The sequence below is a fragment of the Idiotropiscis lumnitzeri genome, chromosome 1 (assembly GCF_059441095.1).
Source record: "Idiotropiscis lumnitzeri isolate Australia: NSW breed Sydney's pygmy pipehorse chromosome 1, RoL_Ilum_1.0, whole genome shotgun sequence".
In the NCBI taxonomy this organism is placed as follows: Eukaryota; Metazoa; Chordata; class Actinopteri; order Syngnathiformes; family Syngnathidae; genus Idiotropiscis; species Idiotropiscis lumnitzeri.
In genome coordinates, this window is record NC_142391.1 from 38,079,446 (window position 1) to 38,099,692 (window position 20,247).

The following is a 20,247-nucleotide window of genomic DNA, read 5'->3' on the forward strand; positions in this document are numbered from 1 at the left end:
CAGAATCAAAATACAACAAGACACTCTGATACTAAATTTAGGGAAATTTGTCAAATGGAATTTTGAATGAATTGATTTGCAATTTAACAAAAGGCTATGTTCAATTCGACAATATATAATTCCCAAAAAATCAGTGACAAGAGTCTAATCAGAGCTATTCTGACTCAAAGGAGGTAAAGTGCACTCATTCCCCGATCCCCTGACAAATGAAAAGTGAGGATGGAGCAATAATGAGCCTGTGCTTTGACAGTGTGTTTGGGAGCGAGACAAGAAGAAATCTCTGCTTTGGGTCCCAGTAGGCCTCCGACGGGGTCTTGGGGTTGCTCTGGCCAGAGGGTAAGCCTGTAGCGCCGTCTCCCTCAGAAGGGTACCTCAGGGTCTGTTGCGTAGATTAATGCTAGTAGCTCACATGGCAAGTCTTTGGTGCTTTACCGGAGCTTTGTGGAATGATCAAGGGAAGTGTTGCTTGTAATTTCGACACGAAGCATTCAGATGAAAAATGAGCAGAAAAAATCGACCACATGAAGATAAAAACATCAGCACTGATTACTAAAACAAAGCTAGCTTCCATTTCTATTTCTGAGCAGCGTACTACAAACCTGACTGCAGTGTTGTGTTATTCTCTAAGTAGTGCCTATAGCGGTAAAAGATAATAGATGACTGTGGGTGGCTGTTCCTGGATGCAAAAGAATGTGACGCATCCACCAACGATGCATTCTCAGGATAATTGAACTAGGCTTTTAATGCTGTTTTATTCTACTTGCTTCGCTCACGTCCTTTCATGTCACTGATGTATCAACTGCCTGCTTGCCTCGCTCGAAGGCTATACAGTGTGCACCCACACTTGCTGCTTCAAATAAAATAAAATAAAAAAAAAAAAAAACAGCCACAATTACTTGAATTCGTTTTCAGCAAAGCAACTCTTGAGGTTGGCAATGGAATTAAACAGACTTCCTCCTTAAGGAGAAAATGCTAGACCTTATTTGACTTGCTTTAGGGGACCTTTGCGCAACAACATTGTATCTGTAAAATGAATTCCTTGAATGATAGCGTACTCTTGCAACATCTCAAATATATAGTCATCAATCAATTCCAACACTGTCTGCTTTTTCACTCTTCTTATTCTGCTCATTCTACATTGAGGAGGGATTTTATGTCTAACTATAAATCATGCAGGTTTTTATCATTGTGGCATAATCCGTCTTTGTTATCTGATATTACAAACAATTTGCTAAACCTGGCTAAATCAATTAGGAGCAGGCGAATCTGGGGGCAGATCTCCAAGAAGATGAATAGTGCTTTGTGTGTATTTATAACAGATGATGCACTGTGCATGCGCATGTACAGAAGGGTTTGATATTGCCGTTGCCTACTTTGATTTGGAGCCAGGTGCTTGTTATCACCTCAAATATTGATACCTGGTGCGACTCTTTGCAATCCATATCCCTGGCTGGTTTCTATAAATCTTTCAATGAAATGTGGCACAGAACTATACAGCGGGTAATCCCAGTTCTTGTCATGTTGTAAATATTGAAAAAGAGGAGTAATATCTTTTTACTTTACAATTTCTAGTAGCGGTAAAAAAAAAAAAAAAATCCACTGAACGTTGGATTTAACTGGTCATGGACTATACTCTGGATTCCTTAAAGCCAGGCCTCTCTCCTCTTCTCTTTATAAGAAAATGCTCCCTTAGTAATGTGATTAGAGACACACTCAAGTCTCATCAGGGCTGTGTGTTTACACTCCACATGTAATCTGACACAAAATGCCACCACCTCTGTGCATAACAATAACAGCAGGAGCTCTCAAAAACATTCACCAAGGTAACCCAGTTCCTTTATTTGCCATCGTAAACACTTCCAAGAGTATACTTTATTTTCCTTTGACTTTATACTTGATTGCATCTTACATATTTCATACTTCTTAAAAAGAATATTTTAGAAGTACCCCCATCTCTATCGTGCGTGGGCCCTAATTATGATGGAAATGAAGGACACCGCACAGATTGAGTCTAGTTTCATCCAACAACAGCGCACAAAGTCGAGCAAAATACCAAAAGGTAGAAAACTCCACCCATTCGCAGGGTAGACTTGGGCCTGTTTCTTGTTTCCAGTGTTAGTTAAAGAGCTGAATATTTTACCAGAAAAGCAATATCATGCCCAGGCGCTTCTGTAGTGCAAATGTAACGTGATAATTTCATGTAAATGTTAGTGCCATTTGTGCTTGGCCACGGTTGAACTGGAGCAACCACCTCATCGGCTCAGGAAGGTTCCGTGTAATGGACAAACAGCCAAAGACATCGTTCTGTGAGACACCGACACAGCATTTCCAGTTTCATGGGAAAGTAAGAATATATTGCCATTTAATTGGCAAAACTATGTCCAATTACAAATATTTTTAAAGGGGTTCAAATCGTCCAATAATCAATATATTGCTCTGTTGAGAATAATTGCGGTATGTTTAAAGTATGCTTCAGCATCCTTGTAATTTTTATACACACACATTTGGAACACTCCACATTTTACTCCAACTCAAAAGAAATTTGCATCTAATTTTCATTGCCTCACCGCTGCATCTGAGAAGAGCTTCACATCTGTGTTGCATGGAGACAACCAACTTCTGGCGCCTGATCTTGCTCTTTCGCATATTGTTTTTATTGGCCCTTTGCCAGGTGGATTTGTGAAACAAACTTGTAAAACCACCCATCTGGCTTGTTGGCGATATGAAAATGCTCATTATGTTGGCACAGAGTCACTCTGAAGTCATAAACATCTGGACTCACAAGTTGTAAAGATTCAAAGGACCCAGTACTTGCTTTTCACGGAAGCTGGTGGGCCAAATTGAACAAAGCAGTAGGGTGTGAAGATAGATAGTATAGTCTGTTCTGCAGAACTGTGTAAATGTGCTTTCCTAATTCAATTTCGATTCGTGTCTGTTGTCTAACCCTCAGAAACAGGCAATTTGGGGGCTAGGGATTTTTGAGATTGGAAAACTCCAAAGAGTTTTGGTTGAATTTACTCAGGTGTATTTATTACGTGGCACCTCTTTACATTTGAACATGCTGCACATCTGTACGTTCATGCTGCCATGTATTTTTTTGTTGTTTGTTTTAATGCCGCAACTCCTCAAATAGGGGATTAGTCACCGAATGTGTCACCCGCTAAAATAAGCGCCTCTTTTTTCACGACAGAACAAAATTACAGGTGCGTAATGATTTTTTTCTGACCGATTCCACATCCCCAAAAATGTGCACTGACACGTGATATTTCCAAGTAATTTTACTTCTCGGTATGGCCACACACGTTCTCAAGGGTTTCTTTGGCACCAGGGTGCACAGTATCTGCATCCACTCCAAGGTACTTAACACACAACACAACTACTTCTACATGCAGACACATTCAGAACTCATTAACTCTCTCTGTCTCCCCCTGTCCCCTTTTGTCCCTCCTCTGTCCCTCACTCCTACTCACGCACACTCACACACGCACGGCATTAGACTTCTGCAATCTGCATGCGGCAATATGAGAGAGGCACACAAGCGAGAAAAGGGAAGACGGAATTAGATTACTTGGGATCACTGTGGCATGAAAGGCCCACGGATAACTTCCACTCCCTCCCACTGCTACACTCCTGGCTGAAAGGAAGTTAATGTAAGAGCAGTCGTCAAACCTCTCACTCACACACCGACACGTCTGCCTCCACCATCACCACTGAAGGGAGAACAAAGCCCAGAAATTGGAACAGAAAACAAGATCTCTGCACACATACGTGAAGTAATTGGAATAGAGTGAAGGTAGGCAGGAGAGATGTGGTGTATGAAATGTTACGTTTTCAAATAAGTGCTAATACAGGAAGAACTAGAATAGTACTCAAAGAGGGACGCCCTCCGCCAAAGTAACACCATTAACAAATGATTTTAAGCAAATGTTGAGTGCATGGTGACCACATTGTAGCAAGCAGCAGTTTATGCAGAAGCATGAGCGCTGACATAAACAAGGCAAACGATGGACACGTTTGGCCTTTGCTAATGAACCCACACATAAAGTTGTTTGCAGTGTAAATTTTCACTAAAGTCATCATACAAAAATTCTACAGTTCCTGCAAAGTACAAGTTAATATGTCTCATGAATTTTACACACCATAGAGAACAACGTTGTTTGCAACGCTGCCAAATTTGAATGAAAAAAACTACAATGTACACACTGCAGTCAAAGTTAAAAAAAAAAAAAAGAATTACCCAACATTGACTGATATTGTGAAACATTTTTTTCAGCCATACAGCCCAGCCCTACAAAGCACATTATGTTTAAAAAGGAGTTTATTTAATATTTATTTTGACCAGTTTTATTTGTCTTTTTCATAGTTGTGTTGACTTCTTTAAGTCTTAATTTTATTTCTTTTATCTTTGCTGCCCTGTTAAAAACATGTATGTCCAATTTTGCCATATTACTTTTTATTTCACATTAATAGGATGTCTGTAACTTTGGAAATACCGTTAACATAAACATAAAAAAATAACTCTCCTGTGTAATACACAAGAGAGGGAAAATATTATCAAATAAAATTACTAAGATCCACCATTTTTCCACCAAGGGTTCAACAGTAAAAAATAAATAAATATGGATATCGACCAATATAAAATACTTATATCATGATTGCCCAGCCTTATTATTTCACCACAATTTATTATGACATAAGGTTTTTACACGTTTTCGGCAATTATCTTCAAACATGCGCTGTATTTTGAAACTAATCACCACATTCACTTCACAGGGTTTTAAATTCAGCATCACAAATCGTAATATGGACTTCAGAGACCTTGCCATATGTTGACACGATCATTTCTAATTCTGGGGGACGGCAGACACTGATGATATTATCATCAAATGGATAACAAATTGCAATTTTGTTGGTCTATCCATTTGTCAGTCAGTTGGCTAAATTCAGCTTCATGCGGAATGACAGAAAATTTCATTTTTGACTGTGAGTTAATTGAGAAAATGAATTCCTCAATCCCTATTTTATCCGAGTGCAAGTTCTTTTTTCTTTCTTTTCTCTTGCATAATCGAACAAATGAACCGACGAACAGCAATCAAGACAATACTTATTGCCCTTGCAATTTCATGCTGGCAGAGATTAAAGCACCGAATGATTGCACTTTTTATTTCCTTCGTAATTTCAAAGATTCCAGATCACCTAAACGCTGCAAATTCATTGTGGCAAGCGTGCTAGTGCTATTGACATCCTTGCCAGGGTCCGCTCTGCGCGACAGAGGGAATCAAGCTTGATCTTCAGTTGTTTTAACTTCTATTTTCGTCCTGGAAAAGGATCTTGTTTTTTTCAATGGAGTCTATGATGCAGTCTGAGATATTGATTCTTCAATAATGTCCTTGACTTCATATTGTTTTTTTTCTCTTAGAGGTAATTGTAAAACATTCTATTCATTTAATTCACAAACAGTATTTTTTTGAAGGGGGGGATGGTTGACAGTTGATAAAGCTTACAGATGAAAGAAAGCATCACTTGAGCACTCGTAGGAGAAGGACGAGAAAGATTGCTGGTTTTGCCACAGCTAATGCGGACGAAGAAACAACTGATCGTTTAATCTTTTTTAATCACGTTGAGAGCTGAGACTTCACAGAGTTCGCTGAAGGCATCTGTTGACACAACACTTCTGTGATTTTGCTCTTGAAGGTCCTTTTTATCAGTGATTAGCACTAATTAGTCTAATAAGATAGACAGTCGTTTGTCATAATGGAAAAGCTGTAATTAAATAATGCGTTTGACCTGGCATAATCTTGTCAAATGAGTAACGATCAATGACTGACTACAGTCTCCAGAGACCTTAACACAATAAAACTAATGACTATTGCTGATGGGAGGCTTATTTTGAGATTTATGTTATGGCTTATCTTTAATTCATGATGCTTCTGAAATTTTTGCAGCCTTGCTGGTATTGATTGTTTGACCATCATCGTTTATTGCATTTCGACCACCAAGTGACGCCTCTGGTGGTGCAGCAGCACTATTTTGAAAAATCAACTTTAAAGGGTGCCTCCTTGTGTTGTCACATGCCCACCCTAACTGGGTATGTCCAAAACACACTCTCAATTTGTCACCATTTCAAAAGTCAAGTCAGGGTAGACGCCCCAAAAATGATGTCGACTATAATGGTGCATGCACGTCTACCCTTTTTTAATCTGCTCTCTCAGATTATGTCCTATTTTTTTTTTTTTTTTTTTTTACAAGCCCCTTGTCCTTACAGAGAAACATTCAATTTACAGATGAATCATCACCCACACTACACCCCTCACACCTCCCACCCTGGTCACCTTTTGTCCCCATGTGTTGCTGCATTCCATTATACTTGAAGGAGCTCAGTTTTATTTTTTTAGGTCATCTAGAGATGAATCTTAAAGGCAGTAATTGGATGTCTGAGCGGATTCCTCTGCACAGTAGGAGGCTGGTCCATTATCTTTTGCCATTGTAGAGTAACACACTCCTGTCCAGCCTGCCCTCATCATCATTACCCATGCTGTGGAAGTGTGATGATGGAGAGGGAGCAGGGGGACAGGGCATAAATCATATCTGGACACATCCGTCTTCCTGTTCGAGCCCAGGCACCAAACTGTGCTCTCTGGCTCACGCTGCGCACGCATGGAGATGAGGACGAGCGAAATCCTGCCGTTGGTGTTCACATGCGGCTTCCAATGCATCCTTAAACAATATATCATGGCTGTGGCCACTACTGCATTCCCATGGTAAAGTCATCGATCAACACCCGCCGATGAATGTCTCATTTTATTCTTCAATTCTATTCACTCTGCAGTGCACATCTTGTCTACACAGGAGAGTGAACTGATGAAAGCTATTTGTCAAAAACAGCCAGATATACAAACAAGCATTTATATGGTAATCCAGAAGACATGTACCTTATAAAATAGTAATGACATACAGTACATTGTGCAATGATGTTTTTAGCGGTAGAAGCCACTGCACACCTTACCTGTCAGTCTTATCATCTTAACGGTCCATTAGTGGCGCACGCGTACTGCTCTTAGAAGAATGAAAACGACACACTAAGTATACATTAGGTGTATGATGGTTAAAGTGTGCCAGTCATCAGCATTCAAGAAGTCAAGGTTAAAGGGTGATTACGAAGAATTAGGCGGTATTAATGCGTAACAAAAGCACACACTTGAAAATGGTCCCACGGGTCAATACTCATAGTTACATATATCATTCAACCTCAATGGTTCGTCTTCCTGATGTTTTTTTTTTTTTTTATTTCTTCTTGAGACTGAAACAGCATAATGATTGAGAAAGTGTGGGTATGAAGGATAGTAAGTATCCTTATTTGAACTGTCACACAGAAGGGCACAAAAGCCAGCTTGTTTTTTTGTGAGTGCAAAAAGTAAGATTCTGGATTTGCGTTTTAAAATTCACCCATAAGTAAAGCCTGTTTGGCATTCAGTTGCAGGAGTCACTGAATTGGTTCTGCCGCTCCAGTGCTGATTGCAATCACTGAATATCAAATGATTATCAGTCAACTTCCCGAACTTGGAAATAGCATGTTTACATTGCAACAGTTTACAGGAAAAAGGCACAGATGTGTACCTTTGGGAAAGCCTTTTAAGTCATTTTTTGTAAATGACGCTTTTGCCAATTTAGTGGAATTTCTGTTCCCTTTCGCCTAATCGGACTAACTTGGGCGGTAGGACAAAAAGCAGGTATGAAGTGATTGCTGGTGTTCAGAAAAATGGTCTGTGCAATCTACCGCATCTCCTTTACCCCGCTGCTATCATACTGCTTCCGCTGACTCTCATACCGTGGCCCACTGAGGTTTGGGAATAGTGTGCCTATTTTTTAGTGGTAATGGACTCTAAAGTGAGGCTGACCTTTGTGCCCGCTCAGAGCGGTCAGTGTCCAGAGGGCAGATAGGCCAACCTAAGTCAAGCTAAGCTGGATGCATAGATCTCGATCAGAGTCGGGTGAAGCAATCCGACCGGAGATCAGGAGGTCGTAACCCACGAGCACGGTTGGCCGTTGGTGAAGAAGACTTTTTCGATCGACCGAGCGAAATAGTTACTGGGCTGAAAATGAGCAGAATGGTGTGAGAATGGTTGTTTTGCATCCTTTGGGCCCGGGCTCAACGGGCAACACAGCAGGAGCACCACTGAGTGAGGCATTTCTGTACCATTGCTAGCATCAGTCAAAGCTCCAGGCAGCTCCCTCCCACGAGCCTCCGCAGCGCTCTCACTCATGAGGCGAGACAAGAGATGTCCATGTCCCTGGCGCCTGACCTTGATTTCGCTTCAAATAAGCCCGCCTGTTGTTGACATTCACAGGGGTCTCTCACTCCTGACACAGTGATCCACGTGTATTACAGGTATTGAATTCTGGAGAATTGCAGGGGATACATCCTATAACTTACAATGTACTCCTTCCAAGTGGACCCATGTTTTATTCACAAGCTCATTTTCACAGCATGGGGTGCAATTCCTGGCCACTGGGATCCAGAATGTGGCTTCCTACTGCCTTAGCCCCAACCCGCAATCAATTCTACAAACTATATTTTGAAAACACTGACTCTGTTCATACACTTTTATGCTGCATATTGACCTTTGGTTTACATTTGAGGATGGAAATATCAAATTACAGTTATTAAGGAACGAGGACAAAATCAACTTGCTATACAGTACACACAGACTACAAAGTAGAGCAGAATTAATAATTTGGGGGGGATTTTGTCATGTCAGCAAGTTGTCGCTAAGATGCTTCTCTGCAAAGTTTGCTCATAAATCATGTGCCATCAAAACTCATTTACATTGGAGATCAGTTTGGTGTGACTGAACCATCAATAGCGTCCATGAAATGTCAATATTAAAAAACAGATGGAGAGAGCATTCCAGAATTTAGAAGTGAAAATAAAGCTTGAATTCAAGTTCACCAATGCTCCAATAAGACCAGTTACTCACAATGTATTTTCTCATTTTACACAACCTTTTCACTTTTTGAGCTGCTGCAAATAAATGTAAAGGAAATGGTTAGCTTTCATTTCATTTCACCAAGCTGATTCAACCATGGCAGCAATAGAAATATAAAGTCTGTAGTATAAAGTGTGTAATGTTAGATGTAGGTAAGTTGAATGAATGAATGACTGAAAAAGATATTGCACCTGTAATGTCTATAAGAAAACAATACCACTCTACACTGGAATCATATTGGTTCTTGTAATAGATTTCCAATTACAGTATAATGTAATTTAAAAAAATAAATAGATATATCTCAAGCGATTACATTTTGTAAATATCTAATCACCCAAAAATTCTGTAATTGCGTTTAATTAAATTTTTCATTTACAATTCTTTTTAGATGCTCTTAACAGGTATTTACTTGAATAATATCCAGAACTTAATGTCAAATCACCAAATATTAAAGGTATTTTAAATCAAAGTTTGTTCGAGTAACTTTTTTTGATCCTTGAATACGATCTGAACGGTGTCATCTTTGCAGGCAATATCCTCAGAAACACTTCTCAAAACATATACATTTAGTTCTGTGTCCTTGATTTATACAGTGGTAACATGAGCGGGGTGGTTTGTTCTGAGATGACGTGCTAAAGATGTCAAGCTAATATGCTACAATATTTGAGTTTGGCTTGGGCTTTGCAGGGTATGCAAATTATTATTGAAGGAATTAAAACTGAGTTAACTGAGTTAAAATATTTGCTTACTACTTATTACTTGCCTGTTTGCAAGCAGATTTGTTGAGAGAGAAACTGGAGTGGGCTACAGGATCTGAAAACCTTTCATGCTACAATGCAAAGAAAAGAGAAAAAAACCAATTTGAAATATGTCAGTCTGTAAAAGGATAACAAGCAGCTTCAGAGGCAGAAAGGGGGAAATACTTTTTGAAGGTACTGTATATAGATGTGGAAAATTTAGAGTAAATTCTCACAGCATGAACCTGGCCTTTGCAAATATATCATTCAAGCACAAGCCACAAGGTAGAATCAAAAGAAATACATTCATTGACTACTACAGTGAGGGTAACACAACATCACGACAATACTTGGACAAAAGAAAAACAGCCCAGAGGTGTTGTGAGCATTCAGGGGACAACATCAGAGAAAGTTGATTAGATGCGTTGTGCTATGATCTTCTGGTAATTGATCTGGAGTTGGGCTGGGGTGTGGACTGAGTTGTGTTTGGAATGGTTCACTGAGAGATGAAATCTGTTGATGAATGAGCAGATCTTCAAAGCCGACACCTTATTCTGAGGGGCACACGCTTACCTCGTGCTCTGTCACGTTATTAACGCGAGGCCTCAGTTTACCATACACTATTTAATAAGGAATTATTTCAGGGTCGAACCGGCAATGATAAAATAATTGGAAAAAAACCTACATTTAGCTGGACACACCAGTTAATCTCACTCCTCTTCCTAAAATAATATGTTTAACCTTTACGTGATGTCTTTTTACCATCTTGGACCTTGACACACCTGCTAATTTAGAGCTGCCAGTTCTTCCAGTTCATGTGATGATCATCTTGATCCCTCATTAGCTCTCTTTTTCTGGTGGTACCTTCTGCAATGGTCCACTAGCTGTGAAGTTAATCTTGCTCTGCAATAATGAGCTGCTCATGTCTCTTAGTGGCATGTGCCTGAGACAGGGCACTGTGTGTTACTCAATAGCAGGTTAAGTTAAATTTATAAACCGGCCAGGTCTTTTTGTGAGCTGTGCACACTGACTTCTATGAGTCGGACAGAGAAAGTGATAGCAGGAGGGGAAGAGTTGCAAACCTGCTTTGTCCTTGGAGGAGCAGCAATTGAAAGAACTGGGAATACCCTTGTGCATAAGTGGGAGTCTCATTAAAAGGCAACGTGTTGGCTCATTCGCAAGCATCCTCACGACTTCAATGTGCTGTCATGCAGTGATGTATCACTCCGCATGGCGCTTCCATGTTCTTTATTCCCCACTATCTTCCATGTGTCTTCTGACCAATTAAACACCCACTGGAATAAGGAAGTAGAATTTTCACATTGTGCATGAAGAGAAAAGATGATGAAAAGGTCGTCTTAGTAGCTTTGGGACATTCTCGCATTCATCTGATTTGTGTTTGCCTAAAGCTCATAAGCAGCTGTGCTCTATTCCTATTTTACTCTCCTTTTGTTTCTGTCTTTTATAATTCATTATTAAGGGATGAGACTGTCGATCGGAACTGAGAATAGTTCATTGATGGCATGATAGTTGACTCTCATATCTTATTTTATTGCATTTGTTCTTGAAAGGACATGACAAAATGTTCAAATGTCCTCAAGGGCTATGAAGAATGTATCAGAGAGAGAGATGGTACACGTGTGACCCCTTGCTCACAGATGGAATGATCTCACTATTTAATGAGGTATTCACATGCAACATCGCAGGTTAATCGACCCATTGCTGATGAAATGATTGCTGTGCCTCAGCCGTCGTTAAGAAAGTAGCTTGCCACAAAATTTTAGTCCCCAAAAATAGCTGAGGCTTTGTAATTTTATGGATGAAAAAAATATAGAAGGATATTCCAATTAGGATACTATTGCTAAAATAAAATACCCTTTGAACACTTCAACATTTAAAAACAACTTCAAAAATCTGAGATGTGTGCGCTCCCTTTCTCAGAATTTACAAACGTTCTGTTATCAAATCCATTTATTTCCTCCTTCCGCCAACAATCCTGCTTCTATAGCTTTCATCCTGTCCTCCCTGATGCATCATGTCCCCCGCTAGAGCAGCCATAAAACAAGGCATTCCCCAAGTGTGGCGCTCTGACTAACCCAAATGCACATTTCAACGCCGAGTTTCAGAACAATGTGGAGCCGAGCATGGTCAGAGTGCATTTCCGAACGCATCCTTTAGTATTGCTACTTTGAGCGCTCTTGATACCAAATCGGTACTTGTGACAATACCACAAAATGGATATTCCTATCTCCAACAGTAATTGTAAAAACACATTCAATGATGGCCTAAAAATTACACAGCAGCTACTGTATAGAGCAGAGGGAGGGAACTCCGCTTCCTGGGTAGCCATATCCTGCCCATTTTAAATCTCTGCCTACTCCAAAAACACCTGATGCAAACGATCAGCACATCAAGAAGCCCAGTAGAAGATATAGCTCTCCAGGAACCGGCATTCCCTACCCCTGGTCTAGAGCCTATGTATAAACACTAATATGCAGCTTTCTTATTTCCATTACCATTTTTTTCATTCCATTACAAATAATACATTTATTTTCAAGCAACTGCTGTCATCTAATCATTTATGGCACCATTCAAATGCATAGGAGGCTGTGCGCTGGTCCCCACTACAGTGACTTGTCGATACAATCGGTCTGGAACAAGATTGCCTCTCACAATATAATGCACACACGTTTGAAATGAAGGGAAGTGAAGTGTGTAAAATATGTCTCATGCTCACCTGTAACTCTTTGAATTTGTGATAGAATTTCAGCATTCCCGTGAGCGAGGTCATAGCTCCAGCAGGAGCTCTAATCTTAAATTTTGGCTCCACCATGTTTGCTCATTTATTGCAAATGCAACCAGGATGGCCAGGTCAGAGTACAACTGCATTACTACGGACATGGAGGAGAAGCTAATCACGACATCAGAATGGGCGGTGTTGCTATTTCTCATGCTGCCCATGTCACTCAGGCTGACACCATAAATCTCACTTATTTTCAGATCCAGCCAAGACACGGCAGAAATTACGGCCCAGAACACATTACCAGCAACCGCAGTGTGCTGAATGCTAAAAGAGAGATCCTTGATAAAGCAGAAAGGCAAGCCACTTCTCCCTAGATTATGGGACACAAAGACATCGCTCTAATACTGTGAGGTGCACTGGCTGGGAAGAGCAGGACAAACAATGAAGCTACTTTCCGCCCTTAAAGTACTCTCAATCTATATGCATTCGTACGCCCTGTCTCCAGCAAGTAGATTTTTTTTTTAACTGGTGTCAACGTCTTTATTGTAATTAAATACTAAAAAATAACCAAACACTTGCAGACCACTTATTGGTACATCTGTTGGGAAATCTACAATTCTAGTTGTGTTTAGTGGTGGGGGGTTGGTTTGACTCTGAGAATCATCTTTTCCAGGTAACAATGTGACTGAAATGGGCTCACAAAAATTTACTATAAAAGAATGCAGTGGATTACGACATTTCTGCGGCGCCGTAGAAATGTAAGTCATAATCTATTTTGGTGAAGTGTTCTTTGTGAACCGTGCAACTTTGAACTCTAATTTTGCAGTAAAATAAGGTCATTCCAGTGTGTCTACTTTCACCGGCGTCTGTGTTATTATATATTCGCTCGGAAAGCACTGACTGAGAAACCCCGCCAATGCGCATCATTAGTTCCCATTTTTGCAGTTAATTGTGCTGCCCATGTCTTAGTGTGTGGCCCATTGATGCATCACTGTGAGATCCCACCGAGGCTTATTAGTGCCCTGCTCTCAGCCTGCTGGGTCATCTTCAGACGCAGTGATCTAACATTAGCCTCGGCTTTCACCACTTCTCAACCATTTACCAAATCATTTATAATGGATTACCCTCTGGAAATCCTTGCAGACACAGAATTAATTTCGAGAAACCCTCCGTTTAAAGGAGAATTGACTCAAGGGAGCGTGGAAGGAAGGGTATAGCCAAAGTACATCCTTACATGTCGTATTAGAACATTCATGCTCGATGCAGTCTTTGTGTAATGAGAATCTCTTAGTGGTGCCTTTTGTTAGAAATTTGTACCTGTTGCCTCAGTTAATAATAATCTCAGTCCCATGCTCAGTGGATTCTATTAAATTGATTCTTTAGAGTGACCATTTAGGTTAAATGAAACCATCGTTTTTGCTTCCTTACTGCCACAAAAGTATAAAATGTTAAAGCCTCATCTACACACCCATGTACATTACTTTTGTTTGACCCTATGTGCAAAACATGCCAACTAAGCAGTCAGCAACCATTTGTGGGAGGCCAGTTCCAAGTGAGAGTACGATCAACTCAGCAGCATTGGGAACACTACAGGAATGAGAAAGATCCTAAAATCAAACCAGTAACATTATTTACCAAAAACAAACTTGTGCCATCACCGACTGATATTGACACATGCATCAACACTGGACAAAAATACCTAGATTAAATATCAGCAAATGTTTTTTTTATTATTATTATTTTATTCTCTACTTCCCTAATACTCTTCTGCCTTTCAGAAAAGTGTCCAAAATAAAAGAAGAAAAAATGCACACACCCAAAGTAGACTGACATGGATTTAATCCTTTGATGCTGGCTAAAGTGAAGTCTAGTAATATGTGCTGATGGCTTGCATGATGCTGACGTTATGAGTTCTGATGTCCAAAATTTGAACATCATATTTATCCTTAAAATTATGGGTGAGCCGAAAATTTTATGAGCTTTGTGTTTGAGGGGTTTGAAAATTTAGGCTTGACTGTAATTATCAATGCCAGCATCACCTAAGTTTGATTTTGATCGAGCAGGAAGATTCTCAATGGAAAAGAAGAGTGTTTTGCCACCCTGGCAACTCTTCACTAAAGAAAAAAAAAACAATACAGTCTGTGGTCGCTACTCTGTGAACTTAAGTGCATCCTGAACGCATTACTCCATAAGAGACTTTCGCACGGTTGCCCGTTGGCAGCATTTTTCAATGTCAGACAAATACTGTGCTTCTAAGAATTATATAGCTTGCCACCTAATTGAGGAGTAATTTCTCAGAGAGTAAATAGGTGTTCAGTGGGTGACTGCAGAGAGCAAATGTTACCACAAATATATCTTAATGGGCCCTCATTATCTTCTGTGACAACCCCAGTGTGTGAATGTGGCCATGTGTGATTAAAGGTTAAGACTTGTGTTCAGACTGACGAAGCAGTGCTGATAGCATTTAAAGAAATGAAGCTGTCATTTGTGCTTTTAAGAAAGCCCAATTAAAACTGATAGGCTCAGTATTCTTTCCTTATTTGCGTCATCTTCTTTGGAGTGCTTGTTTGTCAAATTCAAAATTCTCTGTGTTGCCATTTGCGATTTAGAGATGCGCAGCACTTAACAACAACAAGTCCGTCTTTGCGATCGCAACCTAGCCGCAGGGACAAGACAAAGACTCTGTGAGGCCCCTGGGTTTTATAGAAGAAGGATGCTTTAGGGTATTAGTCTGCCCGGAAGCAGAATGATTACTCACAAGGCCTGTGAGAAAAGAGGCTACAGTACATGGCAGAAGTGGCACGCACTTTGAATTTTTAAACTAGCACAGATGCCTGCCTAGTCATTTCTTTATCGGGCAATTATACCCATGCTGATGTACTTGCTTATCATGTCATAGGAACTACTACAAGTTAGCATATAAATGTTGGATTCTGATTTTTTAGCAAAATGAGCATTGAACTTCATTCTGTTTTTTTTTTCTTTATGGATTTCAGGCCCTTTACAACAAAATGTCCTTCAAAATGTTACTCCCTTCGTAAAATTCTATTCAAGCTGCATCAAACCTAACAGGAAACACCCACTGAGTGATGAGGCTGAGTCCAATGTGTAAAGACATTAATTATGAAACTATGTACTTGAGGTACTAATTGAGTCAAACCTAAAAAAATTTTTATCATCCAATCTGTAATAATGTCAACTTAGCAGTCAACCTGTCATGCGAACAATGTCCAAGAAGGATCTGGATCTGGAGTTTATGGTATCAGGGGGAGAATGACTGTTTATAATAAGTGTTTTGATGACACAAACTGCTCATATCTCTTCGTAGAACCTCACGCATCACAACAATGACCAGCGGATTAATTAAAAGTCTGTTCTTAATGCCTCTCAATTCCTGATACTGTTTGAGTCCAGACCTGACAATATGTTCCTATTACTGCGCTGATTATGGTTTGGTTTCATTCGATAGGACACTGAGATTTTAAACACAGCAGTCCTGACCGGGAAGACTGTTGCTGTCCCTGTGAAGGTGGTGACCATCGGAATAGACGCTTCAGTTACTGACGTGTCTGAAGCAGTGGAGTGTCGCACCACAGACGAAGACGTGGTCAAGGTTAGTAATATGATACTCACTACTTCCTTTATGAAACATTTATGAGATTTTTACATGACCTTAGTGCCTCAAACATGATATGCAGTAAAACCCCAGTTATCGCGGTTAATGGGGACCGAGACCACCCGCGAAAACTGAGAATCCGCGAAGTAGCGGCGCCCCTTCAAAAATGCTTAAAAAAAACGATACAGGTATACAGTATACCCCCCTGTATGCAGTACACCATATAGAATACGGGTAGAGAGAGAGAGAGAGTGAAATTCATGTTATAACAAAAAAAAACAAATTATTATTAAAACGTTTTTTTTTTTTTATTCCCAGCCATTATTTTTGTATTTATTCAATTACTTCTTTTTGTATTTATTTAATTACTTCGACTTTTACCTGCTGGTACGCCGTCCGGTGTGCCCTGTGAAATGAAAGGTGGCATTCTTCATTTATTTATTTATTCATTCATAACTGACAGCCTCGCGCTACGCTCGTGCCCGGGCGGAAGGTGTTCCTCTCCCGCTTAATTGTCACGCACGCCGGACCTGCTCCCCCAAAGCGTGTCTCCGTTCGGTTGAACTCGGTTTCATTTCACCCCGCTCGTGCCCCGGGCGGAAGGTGCTCCTATTCGGCTTAACTGTGACACACGCCCGCCCTCCTCCCCCGGAGCTTCCATTTGGTTAAACTTAGGGGCCGCTTGACACCGCCCGTGCCCGGGGCAGGTGCTCCTATTCGGCGTAACTGCCACGCACGCCGGCCGGCCTCCTCCGGAGCTCTCGTACGGTCCCGAACGGAGCGAAATGTCGGCCCGCTCGTGCCCGGGCGGAAGGTGCTCCTCTTCGGCTTAACTGCCATGCACGCCGGCCGGAGCTCTGGTACAGTCCGAACCGCGCAAAACGTCGCCCCCGATCGTGCCCGGGGGAACTTGCTCTTCTTCTCCTCTTCGCCCACGCTCTTCTTCGGCGCACGCCGGCCGTCTAACCGGTCCAGCGCCCCGTCGTGCCGCTCGCCGAAACTACAATGCCCCGCGGAGCCGAGCGAATGGAGAACCCCGATCGTGCCCGGGCAAAAAAGTTTTTAATTTTTGAATATTTTTGAAGCACTGAACCCGCAAAAGGTGAACCGCGAAGTAGCGGGGTTTCACTGTATACTAGCCATCTAGTTTGGAAGATGGTTAAGTCAGATTTATGGGGCATAACCGCATTCCTCTTTTCAGTTTCTACATATTCTGTGCTATGTCTAATTTTTTTCCCATCAAATGTCAGTTTTGCAAAAAACTTTTTGTCTGTTTTTCATTTCCTGCAGTCAAATACAAGTAACTAAGCGTCGAGGCCAACGGCTATGTATTTAAAGACTTGACTTGAAGTCGCAGGTTACTGCTGTAAAACAAATATTGATATTGATATTGATACTGTGTTATTCTTAGAGATGACGATGTCATGCACTGTGATATCAGCTTGACGTCTATTTGGGAATATAAGGGCATTGTTTTGAGATTTTAGCAAGTGTATAAGGTATATTAAGGTAACCTCTTTTATGTTGTATACAGTCCAATCATATTTTCACGTACCCATATTGTTGACACACTCAAAACAGTGGTGAGCGAGTATATTATGCAAACAGTGGGAGGCCTTCTAGATGCTAACCTGCTTCCTGATACCAATGAAGAGCCCACTACAATGTTTCTGGGATACATATTTGACTAAGTGTATGTAAACAAAAGCATAGTGGATACTAAACCGAGTTACATTCTGTAATTTGTCACAATCAAATTCAGAAAGCGTCAAAAACAAATATGATCATTGTCTGACAAGAACCGGTGTTGATGTATTAAAGCGGAGAAATAAACATTATTTGCTATCAATAAATATGTTGCAGATGCAATGATTTCTATGTTTAGCAAGTCTGTATAAATTCTTCTGAAAGTAAAAACAAACACCGGGAAAACACATGAAAGTGTGTTTGATATTCATTCACAGCTGACAGCTTGTTCCAATTGTCTCATATTTTTAGAGGGCCTGGGTCACAAGTCTCTGCAACACAACACATCCCTTAGAACTGAGGAAAGTTGAGTCTAGAATCAGCAACTTTTGTTTCTGTAGATTCCCACAAACTCCTGAATAATCTATGCGAAACAGTGCCGGGACTGTGTTTCCGGTGAGAGAAGTGGTTTAGAAGCTGCACGGTAGAATCTTGATGTGCCACCCTGCTGTGCAAAAAGCTCCTTCCACTTTAGTTGTCCTGTTTGAAACTTGTCAGTCTCGGAATGGACGGCTTGATGAGGCAGATCAAGTTCAAGTAATGCCCTTTAAAAAGCCACGATCGCGCAGTCAAAAAAGAGGATATTTTGTCACTTGGATCCACTTCATCATGCCCGATATGGGATTTGGATTGTTAAGGGGAGTTCCGCAGGGAAATTAAACTGTCGGCAAAGATGTTGGAAAGGAAAAAGTCGCAGCTCCGCTCGTGGGATCTTGGGTCAGAGCATTCATCCTGCACGCTCATTGCTCTCAGTGAATGGAAACGCATAGTGACATTAAACCTGAATAATGAATCACTGTGCGCATAAAATGATGCGCTCACTTGTGGCCTTGTGATTATAGTGAATTTGAAAAAGAAAAGGTCGCCCAAGGTCACATTTGCTTTCCTTTTAACCTCCGTAGAGTTTCGTCTTGCTTCCACAAATCTTGTCTGACGTGAAGACAATAATAAAGCTGTGGCCTCATTATATTGCACGAACATCCCTCTTTCTAAATTTATAGTTTTGGCAGCTCAAGGACCGACTGTATAAACTACTGCATCCAGCCTGTCCCTCGCATAAACAGCCTTATATCTAACGGACAAGTGTGATGGTACTCTGGCGCTTCTGTCGAGTGCCTCAACAGTCTCATATTTTACTTCATATCTTTTCATTGTTTGTTTTCATTCGTGTTTTTGTGTGGGCCGATCAAAAGATCAGAAATCTGTGCATACAGTGGAGCTGCACAGGTTGTAACTGCATACAGTGACGGTTTGAAATGGAATATAGGTTTTTTTAGCTGTTATATCTTCTGACAATGAACTCTCAACAGATCCCCACCACACAAAGGATGAACTTTTCACCTGAGTGATCAGAATGTTCACTTCCATTTCTTCAGTTTCCACAACTCCATTTCGTACTTGTTTGAGGAGACGCTCACTTCTGTTTGAGATCCATGGGTTCATCACTTATGGGCTCCTGTTTTTGCTGGCAGACTGACAACTGACGGTAACCTTGAAACAATGACTGCGCGCTGATGGAAGCAATTTTCAGTTGTCCTCTGGACTGCTACAAATACGAAAAGAAAGACAAGGGACAGTTTGCGGGAGGAGCAGCAGTAATAGTATAAGAACTTAATATTTTTTTTGTGGAAAGTGGTTCAAACTGTTTCTAAATAAATACAATTATGTACTGTTACCTTTCGAAACAGTGTGTTACAAATAACACTGGGCGATGTGGCCTGTAATTGCACCCCTTCACAGAAATGTTATATATCACGATATAAAATTAAGGGTAAACATTTTTAATTAATTATAATTTAACAAATGGATAATTTCTGAGTAGGTTAATTGTATGTGCCATTAGCGACACTATTGTATAAATATATAAATAGCAAATAATGTGAATTTGGAATATTTATTGTGCAAATCTCAAATCAAAATTAAATGAAAGCCCTCCCAAGTTCAAACAAAAAATACTAAAGTTGTTATTTTAAATGTAAACGGTACAACTGGATATTTAGTTATCTATATTTCATTCAAATTACTCGGCCAATGTATTGATTAACCTTAACCGAGTGTGTTTTCAACTCTAATAAAGAAAATAAGTCTATTCAGTTAGATTAATCAGTCATCAAACGCCAAAATTAACAGACACCGTTCCCCGGTGTTTAGAATATAGGTAATACCTCATTCTATAATGTGGAGAGCTGCGAATCAATTTTTATGGCTAAAGTTATTAGGCTTTTAATCAGTTGTGTTTTGTCATCCGGAAATTACAGTAGTGGATAAAATTTAGGAATAGAATAGGGAATTAGCCAGGAAATAGCTTTGAATAATGTTTATGAATTAAGATACCTCTGCTGTTAGCCTTTACTCACCCACGGAAGTGTTTTTTATGGGGGGTGAGCAACTGGTGGGTCGGGATGGACGGACTGGTGA

General features: G+C 40.4%; 1 protein-coding gene across 1 annotated transcript in view; it reads left to right on the top strand.

The window, feature by feature from the left end:
* LOC148344551 (transmembrane protein 132C) overlaps positions 1-20,247 on the top strand; it is a 129,860-nt gene that overhangs the window by 91,415 nt on the left and 18,198 nt on the right. Inside the window, exon 5 of the mRNA XM_088299680.1 lies at positions 15,937-16,080. Within this exon, the coding sequence (XP_088155806.1) occupies positions 15,937-16,080 (144 nt within the window). The remainder of the gene's footprint in view (positions 1-15,936; positions 16,081-20,247) is intronic.